Source organism: Ptychodera flava (assembly GCF_041260155.1).
Source record: "Ptychodera flava strain L36383 chromosome 23 unlocalized genomic scaffold, AS_Pfla_20210202 Scaffold_23__1_contigs__length_28996876_pilon, whole genome shotgun sequence".
Classification (NCBI taxonomy): domain Eukaryota; kingdom Metazoa; phylum Hemichordata; class Enteropneusta; family Ptychoderidae; genus Ptychodera; species Ptychodera flava.
Genome location: NW_027248277.1, coordinates 23,069,859 through 23,085,745, shown reverse-complemented (window position 1 = coordinate 23,085,745; position 15,887 = coordinate 23,069,859). Strand labels below are relative to the sequence as shown.

At 35.6% G+C, this 15,887-nt stretch overlaps 1 protein-coding gene across 1 annotated transcript in view; it reads right to left on the bottom strand.

Moving 5' to 3' along the window:
• LOC139123632 (short transient receptor potential channel 5-like) overlaps nucleotides 1-15,887 on the bottom strand; it is a 35,119-nt gene that overhangs the window by 7,372 nt on the left and 11,860 nt on the right. Inside the window, exon 3 of the mRNA XM_070689802.1 lies at nucleotides 11,554-11,704. Coding sequence (XP_070545903.1) covers nucleotides 11,554-11,704 — 151 coding nt within the window. The remainder of the gene's footprint in view (nucleotides 1-11,553; nucleotides 11,705-15,887) is intronic.

The following is a 15,887-nucleotide window of genomic DNA, read 5'->3' as shown; positions in this document are numbered from 1 at the left end:
TGACTCCGTTCAATGTTTCCCACTACAATCAGAAATCCGTCCCATAGATATTTGTAACATGCATAATCAAAATTTGTTGAAAGAATTTGGGACTTATATCACGAAGAAATTTGAAAAAAGTAGATTTATAATGATCCCAAATTAGTTCCAGTCGTGAAATTTTATTTTGGAGTTTCACTTAAATGTTGATTCACTATAAATTGTAGTCTCTGTGGAAACTACGAATATTTTTTGCAACAAAAAACTTGCTAAATCTGTGTATTTATAAACACTTGATAATTGATATTAATGTACTTGATTAGACTAGGGTGGTGACAAGTGCGTGTGTGTTAAAAAATGATTTTGGACTTTCAGCGAAATGTTCATTCACTAAACATTTCAGTCTATGAGAAAACTATGAACAATGCTTTCAAATATGAAACTAGCTAAATCTTTATTATGGATATTAATTTACTTGATTAGACAAGGGTGGTGACAAGCGCATGTATATACAAAAATGACTTAAGAATATTTCCGTAACGTTGATTTACTATAAATTGTAATATATTAGGAAACTCTGAATAACGTTTACAATACAAAACTAGCTAAATCTGTGCATTTATAGTTGCGCCAGCGACTAACTGACCACTCGTACGCCAATTCAATATACTATGCCAGTAACCCGGAGTGTAGCCTACTAATTACACTGGCGCCGCCATGTTTTTTTGGTGATCGTAGAGAAACAAATACGAAATCTGTAAAGTTTTATTTCTTAACTCAGCACTAATAAAATATATTTCTGCCATTAAATATTATTTTCCATCTAGTAATTGATACAAGATACCGTTACCATCACGATTTAAAATAGAAAGTGTTATGTAAGTCATTTTCCCCCACACTCATGACCTGAGAGTAATTAGTCTAGAACATTCTCAAGGTCTCTGTCCTTCACGATCACACGACCTTGAATTCAATAAGTCGTGTTTGGAAATGTTCCAGAAATTTAATTAGTTGTGTAAGAGCGATAATTTTAGAGCATGTCAATAGAAGTTCTAGATTGTTCTTATATGCTCCTATATAACCACATGAGTATAAATAGGTGACCGGCACAGCTTGCAGCCGGACTCTTTGGGATCGAGTCTCTTACATGGTATTTCAAGACTTTGAAAACTCCAGCATTATTAATTTCAAGATTTTCCAAGACCTTCACTACCATGCTGGATTTATTCTTTGTACTTTGTGCAACCTCAAGCCTGCAAGCAAGCCAAAGGACCTCATCGGTCTGCTTCATGTCTGATTTTTGAGCTTTGCCGTCCCAGCTGAGATAGTAGGTACACTTTTACAGTGTGCATTCTATCCCTTGACTTGGCGATTAGTTTTATCTTCGTAATAAATTTCGTTTTATCTTGAGATTGCTGAGTTCACCCTTTTGTTCGGTTTCTTTCACATAACAAAAGAGAGACAAAAATGCCGTGCATATGAGTGAATCCGAAGCTCACTCCAAGCATGCTGGGATTTAAGTCCAATTTGGAAAAGCACCTTCTGTGTCGATAACTAGATGCAAATTGTCGTTTTTAAACAGAAGAGTTTCAGACAGTAACAAGTGCATATGTGTGCCAAAACATTGATTTTAGAATCCCGCCGAAAAGTTGATTCACGCTACTTTGTAGGCAATAGGAATAAAAAAATATTGTTTTCCAATACAAAACTAGCTAAATATGTGCTTTTATAACCATTCGACAATTGATGTTAATGGCGTGCTGAGAATACGGTGTTTCAAGGAGCAGATGTGAACAACACATCAACACATATGATATTGGCATTTCATCCATTATTATTTGTATAGGTTGAGAAGTATTTCTTGAAATTTCAAAGCTCAATTGAGAAATTATATATCAATTCATATGTTATTGATACGGACTGTGACATGCAGCGGGGTATCATTGTTTTTGCGCATGAAAATTGGGACGGGTCACTTTTTTCTTGCAAACACATTTTAAGGGTAGCAATTTTTCGAGCAGCATCAGTTTGAAGAAAATACTGCCCCCTCCCTGTAATTTCTGTCCAGTCCCTTATGGCAGACGTTCTCAGGCTATTTCAGAGATCATACGTCATGCCACATGGTACTTCCAAGTGCCAAATCCATCCCAGGGCCTTAGAGTGCAAAGGGTTAGTCAATTTAATCAGATGAAAAATTGGAGGAGTCACATTTTACAGTTGAGGAATTGGCGGGGGTGTTAAATTTTAGATATTGTATTCGGAGTGGGTCGCTTACTGCATTTCGTTTGTAGCTTAATTTCCGCAGACCCCTCCCCTCCCCTTAAAAAACGAATGCTGAGTAACCCTGATACCCCCCTGATTACTCCAACAATAGCAACTAAAACTTTTATTTCGAGTATAACGTCTAAAATAGTAAAAGAGGTCATTTGATGTGCAACTTGTACATGTATGTATGTATGTATGTATGTATGTATGTATGTATGTATGTATGTATGTATGTATGTATGTATGTATGTATGTATGTATGTATGTATGTATGTATGTATGTATGTATGTATGTATGTATGTATGTATGTATGTATGTATGTATGTATGTATGTATGTATGTATGTATGTATGTATGTATGTATGTATGTATGTATGTATGTATGTATGTATGTATGTATGTATGTATGTATGTATGTATGTATGTATGAATGTATGTATGTATGTATGTATGTATGTATGTATGTATGTATGTATGTATGTATGTATGTATGTATGTATTGTTATGCAGACCATTTTTTCACACTCATGAGTTCAATTAAACGGGAACATTCTGAGGGTCGCTGTCTTTCATGACCTGGCCATTCAAATGAGTCACAGGTGGAGATGTTTTAGAGCAGTGATTAGTATATCAATAGAAGTTATGTACTGTTCCTTGTTTTCGTATATAGCTATAAGTATAAATACTGGTGCAGCTTCGTTTAGTCAGACAATTTTTTGGATCCTGTAACAGACGTGTAGCTTCAGGACTTTGGAAACTCCACCAGTTTAGTTTTTCAAAACTTTGTCTCACTGCCATGCTGGATTTATACTGTTAGACTTTGCACTGCGTTGGACTTTGCTCTCAAGTCTCCAAGTAAGACAAAGGACTGTGCACTTTGTCTCACAGTATGACTCGATTCTGATTGTTGTCGATCCAGCTGAGATAAGTAGCTTGTAGACTTTTGCTGTTTGTATTGTATCCTTTACTAAGCGACTACTTTTATTTTTTATTTATTTTTATTATTTTTGTAAGAGAAACTGCTGAGTTTACGGGATTTAGTTTTTTTTTTCAAGTAACAATTGGGAGCTCGTCCGAGAGTCGAACAAGAGAGATAATTACGAATGGAAGAGAGACAGAAAGAGAGAGAATTACAAGTAGAAATGAAACGTGTAGAGCTTGGACAGTCAGGAAAATTCTTCTCATCACTAAGCATTTCAGGTTTGTTCCCTAATTCCAAGAAAAGGATGTTGACAAATATTTTCTTCATTTTGAGAAAATTGCTAAAAGTCTGAATTGGCCTAGGGGGTCCTGGACTATTATTTTGCAGAGTGCTTTGGTGGGTAAAGTCAGAGAAATTTACATTCATTTATCAGTGAAGGAGGTTTCAAATTATGATTGTGCAACGGAATTAATCATCAAGGGCTATGAGTTGGTGCCTGAAGCTGAAAATGAAAGATCAAACTGTAGTTGAGTTGCTCGAACAAAGAAACAGATGTTTGACCATTCGTGTACTTCTGAGAAAATCTGTCAAAATCATGAAAAATTACGTCAACTTATTTTGGTTGAGGAATTTGAAAGACGCATTTGGAGTGACATAAGACATTTATTCATGAACAAAAGGCAGATACATTGAAGGTTGTTGCACGTTTGGCCGATAACTATTCATTGACCCACAAAATTTCATTTGTCAGCAAACCATCCCGGTCCTTTTGATACAGAAACAATGCCGGGCAATGTAACTCTTTTTGTCTAAAAATTTCCCCGGTATTTCTTAAAATATTGACAGCAGTAGCGGAAGACAAATCAACACTATAGAAAATGATATTAAACCACCATGAATAAATGGTTCGAAAATACCCATAATGCTGATTTGAAAAGAATTGACCTTGACCTCGTTAATTGAGGATAAGAGAGTTTTTACCTCAGAAAATGTGTTGCACACATTATTAGACTCTAATGGAGATGATGAAGAAATAAAGCCGATGGGATTAGATCCACTTTGACCTTCACGTTTTCTTTTCTTTTCAGTTTGAGACAATCTGATATTAAACGGCCATCTTTCTTACAATAATTACACGAAAGTGTACCCAATTTCTTGCCGGAAAGAGGCTGAGAGTTGGGATCTGATGGCGTGGAAGTGTTATTTGAAATATGTGAACTATTTTCATTTGATTTTCTTCTCTCCTTTGAGAAATTTGTAGCCCATTCGAGCTTGTATTTAGACATACAGTCCGTGGTTCGCTCAAGCTTTTAAAAGAGGAATTCCTATCAGATGATATTGATTGTCTGAATATTTTGTAATGTATGTCAGAATTTCGTACAAAACTTACAAAGGCATGTGAATTCGCCAGAGAAAACCTTGAGTCATCTCAACAGCCTATGAAAGTGAAGTATGACAAAAACACCTCAAAATGGAAGTTTGAGCCAGGTCAAAAAGCTCTTGTTCTACTCCTGGTCCTTGCAAATCACTCCATGCTCTTTCTTTGGTCCGTATCTAGTCGATAAGAAATTAAGTGATTTAAATTATAACCACGCCTGACAGGCAAAAACAAAAACAGTTATGTCACATTAACATGCTTAAGCCATGTTTAAATAGGAATAACCCTACTGTAACATAACCTGTCAGTGTAGTCAGTTCAAACCACAATTATTATTATTATTATTATTATTATTATTATTATTATTATTATTATTATTATTACAAGTTCAGGGGCTATAAGTATTATATAGAAATCTAATAACAGTTCATTGAAGATGTGGGAATTCTGAAAAAGAGGTGTTGTTTATTTTAATTTTGTCAATAGGGGTGACTTCTAATTGTCGTACGTATATTCTCTCCGCCCAGTTATGTGTTCCTTTTGACATCACTACCCTTATGAATGTTCATATACTTGCAAAAACTGACAGTCACTGCATCTGACAGCACATGCTCACAGCTGCTGAGCTGCACAGCGTAGCCTTCGAATTCAGGCCCATCGTGGCAGTCGTGGGCGTGTAGAAAACAAGGCACAGCGACTGTGGAGAGTCTATGCCAGTGTAATTGGCCTTGTAAACGTATCTTCAGCGTGGCATTTGTAGTTGTGGCGAAAACCATAAACCCTCTCCCTATGCTGACGTTGTTGATTTAATTTTGTTCATGTGCATTAACTGTAAGCAATCAAGGAAGTTTTGGGATGGAAATAGAGCAAAGGCATGAGTTTCCGCGAGATCTGTGCTACAAATATAACTTTACGCATGCGCACTCTTTTGCCAGTGTAGTCTGTCAATATGAGCATGCGCAATTGAGTGAACGTTCGCGTGAATTTGTAGTCTGCACACTACGTCTCATGCTATGATCATGTCGTTCAGCTCTGTATGTTGACAGAAACTGGAATTACTGCAGAGAATTTTTTTCAGGACATCACATGTGAGTCTCTAAGGTAACAAGTAGGACGTTTAGGAAATCCTTTCAGAAAGTTCACGCTGCCTGTGGCCATTTTGTGGAGTATAAGCTTATATAGTTATACGTACCTGGAGCGTATACAGTATTTCTACTGTACAGTGTACATATTGCCGGATAATATGCGATGGAATTTTGCGTTTCACGTCGTTCAATCATTCAGATGGAAATGCTGCCCTTCTCCAAACTTTGAAAAAAGCAGGGTGACAGATTTGGAATACTAACTCTTGCATATCAAGAATGACGTAATTTAATGAGAAGACATTTGTATTCGAGCACGGCTACAGTTTTTGATTCGAGACTCTCATCATGATGGACCGTGGTTGTATTCAACAATCGAGAGGGCAAGGGTGAGTCAAACTATTTCCTATGTCCATGTAGCTCTTGTGCAAAAATAAGCGAATCCACAGGCCTTTGGCGAATCAATAAATGCGTTTTACACCAAGCTGAAAGGTTGAAAGATCCGTCCGTCACTTTGGGACGGGGCGGATAAATGCAATTAAACCCAGCTGGGCACATAATTTGACTTTGTTCTGGAAATTACGAAGACGACCGGCCGTGCGGTGGAACTTTGCAACAAAGTTTCAATATCTGAACTGACGTACTTGAATGACAGGCACAGGAAACGATGGCCAATAAAAACGCATTCTCGTTGCATTTTGATAATAATGTATCAATCACAATGACACAGAAATTATGCCTCCTCCCGGCAGAAGGGCCATGGCCAATTTTTAGCCCTGCTACAGTATGTCTCAGTGCTGAAAAGGCCATGTTGTTGTCAGGTTGTCATGGCGACTTTTAAAAGTTGCATACAACTCTGAGAGTGAAACGGGTTGTTAATAGGTCACAAAACTTTTGAGTCCCACTGTCGTCCATTATACCTGTTTCCTTGGGTATTAAAGGTGTGCAAGTATACACATCAAAAGACTAGAAAATTCACTTCATGGGCAGAATCTGGTAAAGTAGCCTTTTCTTGTCTGGTTAACGTAAAAAGATACCCCTGATCTAGAATATGCATGGTTTTAAATAAAAAAATACTGTGGTTACCTAAGTGGTTATCATGACAACATGAAATAAAAAAGAACATGGAGTTCATGCTGTGATAAATACATTTAGGAGAGCATTGGCAAAGTAACTGGGATTACTTTTAAAGGAATTTGAAAAAACTTTGAAATTTTAAAACGCAAATAGGTTACTATGGAAACATAGGGCAGTAAAAATGGATATCATGTTTTGTCTTTCTAACCCAACATAACCCTTTGGTATAATATTTCTGTTGATTACTGGATTTTTACACTGGATATTTGGTCTTTCTAACCCAAAATATCCCTTTGATATAACATATTCTGTTGGTTACTGGATTTTAGGTGGAATCTTTGAAAAACTGGTAATTTTTACTCCTGAATGGTTACCATGGAAACATCTCACATTAAAATGAGTGTGATTTTTTTGATGTGCTAACAAGAAAAACCCTTACTATCAATTTTTTTACATCAATTAATAGTTCTTTAATAGGAATTAGGGGAAAAGTAACGTTTTCAATCCCAAAATAGTTACCATGGCAACTCGAAACATTAAGATAAGTCTTGTTTTTTGTGTTCTCTGGCCCTAACTCCCTCACTGGGTAATTTTCATATCAATCAAAGTAACTTTTCATGGGAAATTTTCAACCCCTAAAATGGTTACCATGGAAACATGGGGCACTGAAATCGATATCATGTTTGGTAAATACCGCTATGGTGAAATTTTCACGGAAATTGAACCTGTTATTATTCGCGTTATTATTTCTATATAATACTTATATTAATTATTATTATTATTAGACTTTATTTAAACTCGATAGACTGTTGAGCCAAAGGTTCTTCTCACACAGTGTCGACATGCAAGAAATATACAATATGTACATTAAAGAATATAAAAAACAGAACAGAGAAAAACAAAACATTAAGGCTATTGTAGGGGCTATTTTAAAACACTAACTGTGTAGTACCTTGTTTTCAGAGTTTGTCATCTTTTTGTTGCAGTAGATGGTAAAATGCAGTGCAGGGGGAAAACCGGATATTCGGTTGCCCTGGCGACAATTTCAGGGTTAAACATATGAGGAAATTTGTGGCAAAGATATCTATTGAACGAAAAGTCATACAACAACCGAATTTTTTCTGTAGCATTCAGATGTATATGTATTACAATATGAACCTAAATCTATGACTGTATAAGATGTCAATATAAATTAAATCATAGTCATCTCGGTAAGATTGAAAAATTAATAAATTTCACAACTTCCGTCAAGTTTCTACTATGACATGATTGGATGACCTTGTTTTTTGAAGTTTATTTTGTAAAGTATTTAATTTCACATATGTTGGCTGATTTTCATTGCATTCCAACCATTCTTTCAAGAGTTATTACTGCCACAAGAAACGAATGCAGTACAAAACACAATTGTTAGGAATATTGGATTGAAATGTTTACAACATAAAGGTGATACTCATATTTCATGCAAAGTTTACGACCTCAAAATAGGGTATTGAACAAGTTTAAATTGTCAGTTAGAATTCTATTTACAAAAGCCTGGTTGTAATTGCTTTCTAGGTGAAAAATGAACTGTTAATTATCAAAAAACATTGATTTTATAATCAGCATGATAATGAAATTCATGTGAGATTCTTTACTTCTTACGTATATGGACACCATAACGTCTAATATGGTTTGTTTTCTGGTTTAATTGCTATACCTGAATGAAAATCTTCATATGCCTTACAGTAATATCCACACAAAATATAAAACAGAATCATTTGTTGCAAATTTCTTCCGATTACTCATTGATCTGGCTTTTTTAGACTGCAATTAGTCTCAAACCCACAATTTCCACAACGCCATATTTTACCTCTGAAAAAGCTGATTCAATAAGCAAGCAAATAATCACTACTTCATACATGATGCCATAACTCAACAAAGTTTTGGCAACCAAAAGTAGCGATTTACCTGTTTTGAATATATAATTAGACTAAATAAAATTTGACCAGGGGTCAGTGGGAAAAAAACGCGATTTTTCTCGATTTTAGTTAATATTTTTTGAAGAATGATATAGCTTATTTGAAAGTATACATGTCGAGGGTGACAATGAAGGAAAAAAATAAAATTAGATTTTTTGAGCATTTTGACCGACATTAGCCCAGACGATGGCCTTAAGACAGCAAGAAACAGACGACAAAATATAAAAAACGCCAAAAATGGCTTAAAAATTACATTTACAATCAAGGTAGCGATGATGAAACTGACTTGAGTGAAAATACTCTTAGTTAAAAGCTGCTAAATTCAAAGCTGGGCTCGGTCGAAGTCCTGAATTCAGAAATCATGGAAAATCTTACGTCAATTAGTTGGCACATCTCCAGCAGTCACAACAACAACAGGTGAAAGAACTGATCTACGAATACAAGTTGAATGCTAACACTTGTTCTAAGATGTGCCAACGAGAACAAACATCATTTATCACGACGTTGATGTCGGGGAGAGTAAGCCTGTGAAACAGCACCCTTACAGACTGAATCCAACGAAAGCGAAATATCTCTAGGAAGAAGTCAAATATCTGTTAGACAGTGACTTTATTAAACCCAGAAAAAGTAACTGGAGTTCGCCGTGCATACTTGTGCCAAAACCAGATCAAAGTCATCGTATGTGGACCAATTACAGGAAAGTGAACACTCTCACAAAGACAGACGATTTTCCAATCCAGAGGATTCATGATTGCATTGATCGAGCGGCAACAGCAAAGTACGTGAAAAAATTTGATCTACTAAAGGTATTTTGGCAAGTCCCTCTGATGGATCGTGCTCTTGAAATATCTGCCTTTGTTACATAAGACGGATTGTTGCAGTACAAGGTAATGCCATTCGACATGAAGAACTCTCCAGCAACATTCCAACGGATGTTTAACGACGTCATATTTTGTTTAGAAGGGTCCGAAGCATATATCAACGATGTTGTCCTGTACAGCGACACTTGGGAGGAACACATCAAACTCATGTGGACGTTCTTTCAGAGACTGAGCAAAGCAATATTGATTGTCAACCTAGCTAAATCTGAGTTTGGTTGGGCAAGAATGACTTATCTTGGACATACTGTGAGACAGGGTGAGGTAAAACCTGTTGATGCCAAAATCAGTGCCATTTCAAGTTTTGCAATACCAAATTGAAAGAGACAATTGATGGGTTTTCTCGGTATGGCTGGTTACTATAAAAAATTTGATCCAAATTTCTCAACCATTACTGAGCCTTTGACTAACTTACTTAAAAAGAAAGTAAAGTGTGTTTGTTTTGTCAGGACAATGCCAACAGGCATTTGATACACTTAAAGTCATACTACAAAGTTCCTAAATCTTGTCTGCACCACATTTCTATTTGCCATTCAAATTGGCTGTAGATGTTAGTGATGCAGCTGCTGGTGCTGTTTTGTTACAAGAAGATACTCATGCGATAGATCATCCTGTTTGCTACTTTTCAATCAAATTTAACAAATCGCAGAAGAAATACTCTACAATTAAAAAAGAGTGTTTATCTTTGATATCAGCTTTACAGCATTTTGAAGTTTATGTTACTTCTTCAAATCAGCCAATAGTGGTTTATATTGATCACAATCCTCTTGTTTTTCTGCAGAAATTAAAGGGCAAAAATCAGAGGTTTTGAAGACGGAGTTTACTGTTACAGGAGTTTACCCTTGACATTAGACATATCAAGGCCAGAGACAATTTAATTGCAGACTGTCTCTCTCGTGTTTAGAGTTTCTATCGTGTTTAGAGTTTGTTATTCACACTTTGAATAACATTTTTAAAAGAAAGACTTTTCTTTTGAAAAATTTCTTTTTTTGAAGAAGAAGAAGGGGTGTGTTATGTAAATTATTTTTCTCACACTCTTGAGTTCAATTAAACTGGAACATTCTTAGGGTCACTGTCTTTCATGACCTGGACATTCAAATTAGTCACAGGTGGAGATGTTTTAGAGCAGTGATTAGTATATCAATAGAAGTTCTGGATTGCTCTTTGTTTTCATATATGTAACTATTAGTATAAATACTGGTGCAGCTTGGTTTAGTCAGACAATTTTTGGGATCCTGTCACAGACATGTTGCTTCATGACTTTGGAATCTCCAGCAGTAAAGTTTCTCAAAGGGCTGTTCACTTTATCTCACTGCCACGCTGGACGTAGACTTTGGACTACCGTGGACTTTGCACTCAAGTCTTCAAGTAGGTCAAAGGACTGTACATTTTGTCTCACTATATGACTCGATTCTGGAGTGTTGTCGACCCAGCTGAGATAAGTAGCTTGTAGACTTTTGCAGTTTGTATTTTATTACTTTACTTAGCGACTAGTTTTATTTTCTTTTTGGATTAAATTTTATTTTTTAAGAGAAACAGCGGAGTTCACGGCGTTTTTTTCACGTAACAATAGGTGTCTGTGTCTGTGTGTCTGTCTGTGTGTCTCTCTATGTGTCTGTATGTATGTATGTATGTATGTATGTATGTATGTATGTATGTATGTATGTATGTATGTATGTATGTATGTATGTATGTATGTATGTATGTATGTATGTATGTATGTATGTATGTATGTATGTATGTATGTATGTATGTATGTATGTATGTATGTATGTATGTATGTATGTAATATGTATTTAATATGTATGTATGTATGTATGTATGTATGTATGTATGTATGTATGTATGTATGTATGTATGTATGTATGTATGTATGTATGTATGTATGTATGTATGTATGTATGTATGTATGTATGTATGTATGTATGTATGTATGTATGTATGTATGTATGTATGTATGTATGTATGTATGTATGTATGTATGTATGTATGTATGAATGTAGATATACATACGTGTGAATACTTGTGGTTCTTCCAGTCTCTGAGCTCCATGACTCAGTAGATAGTAAACCATTTCAAAACTGTTGTTCTCTGCTGCCACCTGCAACGCAGTAACCATGATTCCATTGCTTGAGATTGTCCGATTAATGTCAAAGTTTCTTTCCTGACAAGATAGAGGGAGAGACGGTAGATTAAAACACATACAAATGTGAGTTATACTGTAGTAAGCAAGCGCGGTAAGTTTTCAACAGGGTTCGAACTCACAATATACTGCTGCCAGTCACCTAGCGGAGGGGTCACAGATAGAAATGCTGGGGCAAATCGATCCCAAATCTCAAACCAGATATGAACTGAATATGCTCACGTGTTTTACAACAGGTTCATTAATAGTAGTACGCTTCACAAAATAATAAGATATATGTTATCACTAAATGAAGCAGTTTTTTTTTAACATCGCACAGTACTCTCAGATTTTAATCACTAATTACAAAACTTTATTTAATATGCAAATGAGCTGTTAATTAACTTGACACTGCTCAATGCTTTATGGGACAATTAGATAGCCATCAGATCAACATTTGTAGCAAATTTAATTTAATTTAATGCAGTAATTTTAGAGTAATGTCACTAATTACAAAGTTAATTAAATATGCAAATAATCCCTATATTAACTTGAAACTGTTCAATGATTCATAGCACAATTAAATATTCATCAAATCAATATTGTAGCACGTTTCACAAAATTTGGTGCCGTAATTTCAGAGTCATATATCTAATTACAAAATTTATTAAATATGAAAATGAACCCGTAATTAACTTTACACTACTAAATGCTTTACCACACAGTTAGATATCTGTCAGATCAGTATATGCAGCAGTTTTAATCACATTTGATGCAGTTATTTCGGAGTTATATGACTCCTTATAAAACTTCATGAAATATGTAAATGAGCTAATTATTAACTTGACACTGCTCACTGCTTCTCAGTACAATTGGACATTTATCAGATCAACATCTGTAGCAAGTTTCATCAAATTTAATGCTGTAATTTTGGAGTAATATCACTAATTACAAAGTTCATTAAATATGCAAATTAACCCTTGATTAACTTCACACAAGTAAATGCTCTACACCACAATTAGATATCTGTCGGATCAGTATTTGCAGTAGATTTCATAACATTTGGTGCAGTTATTTTCGAGTTATATCACTAATTACAAAACTTCATAAAATATGCAAATAACCTATTTGTTAACTTTACACTGCCAAATGCTTCTCCGTACAAGTAGATATTTATCAAAACAATATCTGTACCCAATTTCACTGATTTGGGTGCGGTAATTTCAGAGTTATATACCTAATTACAAAGTTCATTAAATATGCAAATGAACCCGTAATTAATTTCACACTACTGAATGCTTTACACTGCAGTTAGATATCAGTCGGATCAGTACCTGCAGCAGATTTCATCACATTTGGTGAAGTTATATCGGAGTTATATGACTAATTACAAAACTCCATAAAATATGCAAATGACCTATTTATCAACTTGACACTGTCCAATGCTTCTAAGTATAATTAGATATATATCAGATCAATATTTGTTGCAAGTATCATCAAGTTTGGTGCAGGAATTTCAGAGTTATCTCACTAATAACAAAAGTTCATTAAATATGCAAATGAGAAGATAATTGACATGACACTCACAGTATCATCATAATGTTCTTAGATTGTCATCTGTGAAAAGTTTCATGAAATTTTGTGCAGTATTTCTTGATATATGTCTACACTGTCGTTACCGTCTCCATAGGGAAACCATTGTACGGGAAAAAACTATATTGCATAACTTCATTAATATGCAAGCCACACTGACCAAAATCTAATCAGTTCTTGCAAGTAGCATATGGTACCTGTGTACCAAATCTGACTTGAATCCGTTCAGGCGTTTTTGAGTTATCGTGTAAACAGACAGACAGACAGACAGACAGACAGACACACACACACACACGGACAGACAGACAGACATCGCTATGACAATAGCCCACGTGTTTACACACGTGAGCTAAAATGCGTTATTCAATGACTGAGCTAAGTTGTTACAATTTTTCTGACTGCGACCCCTACTCAAGCTCGTACACACAATTTCATATATCGCACACAAACATTATAGTATTTACGTATTCCAATAGAGCGTACGAAATATAAGAAGTTATCTCTCACTTTAATCTTTGTCACGATTCATAGTATTGCATCATTTAGGTGCTGACAGGTTTGAAGACAGATGAATGCCAACACGCATCTTGGACAGTAATCCGAACGGGTAAATACAACGGCTGAAGTGTGCCTAAAAGCAAATTAATCGCTCGTATTTGGGTATTAGCAAAGTAAACGTTTTTTTTGTCCTATCAGAAACGTGAGTCACTCTACAACAGAATATATTTCGTTGCCAAAGTTTTCAGAATATTTAGTTGTGTAGCAAGACCGGAAGTCTTGGCGGGAAGTAGAAATATATGACGGCGAATAATGTAAGGTCGAAAGTGTTTACACATTACAGGACCAGAAATTCAACTCAGTTTAGTGAATTGTAACATGTAGAAATCGCCTTTTTCAAAAAACTAAACAGATATTGATATGGTCTTTAACAGATTCTGAAAACCAACTTAACAGGCAGGAATCTCTCTCTCAATGATAATCGTTGTATTTATATGATATACAAAAGAATGTGTGTAGTTGTGTAGGCTGATAAATAAAGGAGTGGCTTAACAAGGCCAATTATTACTACCGTAGTCCTATATTTAAAAACTATCTACTATTGATTGACCAATCAGAGTGCTCAATTCAGGATGTTTTATCTACTCGTAAGGCCTTGGTCACCAAATTCCAGAAACGAATGACATCGCCATAGTAAAGTACTGTCCAATCAAAAGTGAACATGTCATATTCTGTAGACATCTGGTACGTTTTAATATTCAAATTTGGTAACACAGCGGAAACCAGCTGCAACACAAAATCTGCTGTGCCCTAGGGCATTTATATAATGTGCCCTAGGGCATATATAGGATGTTCCATTACATTGGAAGGCTATTTCACAAATAAAAGTTTTAATTCATATCCTAAACATGTTACATTGACAAAAGGGACGGTTGACGTAAACACATTGAAAACGAAAATATATCAGTTAGGGGCGATAATTTTTAAGTCGGATAAAACCCTCGTACTCGGGCTCTTCTGGTATATAAAGTGCAACCCTAGGATAAAATGTCTCGGCCTGCGGCCTCGACATTTTATCGTTTGTTTGGACTTTATATACCAGAAGAGCCCTCGTACTCGGGCTTTATCCTATACATAAAACTTGCATTCAAGAAATGTCAAAGGTTTGCTTGAGCAAATAATTCATGAAGTACGTTTTCAATATTATGTTTTTATATCATGGTAATCATAAAGTGATATAATATTAATTTTCTTTAGCAAATAAGGAGTATGTTTGAAAACCGATGCGGACTATTGCTGATAATTAGAACTACTGTTGTTGCATCGCGGAAGATTTATTCCCCGTGTAGCGGCCGTATCCGTCCGAGCCGTAGGCGAGGGCGCTACACGGGGAATCACGAGTCCCCGACGCAGACACACGAGTGAGGAATAAAGGGCATTATATGTTTATAACATGCATAGACCCAGTTTTTCCATATAAACCTTTCAGGAATGATAACTACTGGGAAAGAACGATAAGGACTATTTTACAAGAATTCATGCGCTTGTGTATTTCGGTCGTGACTTGGGCACAGCTGACTTTACTGCGCTCAGCTATACATGTCGATGTTAACTTCGAGCACGCCTGAGCTGCTCATATGGATAATAGCGTCTTTCGCAGGGCTTTTTCAGAGCGAAAAAAGCGAAAACAGGAAAGACTATGCATTTTTAACGCAAAGTATTTATTTGGTACTTTTTATAACATCAATGTTAGTGAATGAAAGTTGCCTTTCTAGATCAAATTGACACCCTAAGACAAGATGTTTAAGCACGAATTATATTCTCGTCGGAGAGGATTACAGGTATACACCTATTGAAATATGGCTGTTGAATTAGATTTGCATTTACTAACTCGGAAACATCAAACACTGAGCCAATGTAATCAAAGAGCAGTATTATTAAAACTAAATATATTGTTTCCTTGTTCTGGAATCACATTCGTTTTTGCCGTAAACCTATCCACGTAGATCAACATCTCAATTTCAACTCCAATCATCATTTTGAACATAAAAGATTCGTGGTCAGGATAATGTTTCACCGGGCTGAAATAATACTCACAGAGACACAAGATAAGCAGAAAAAATTGAACATGTCA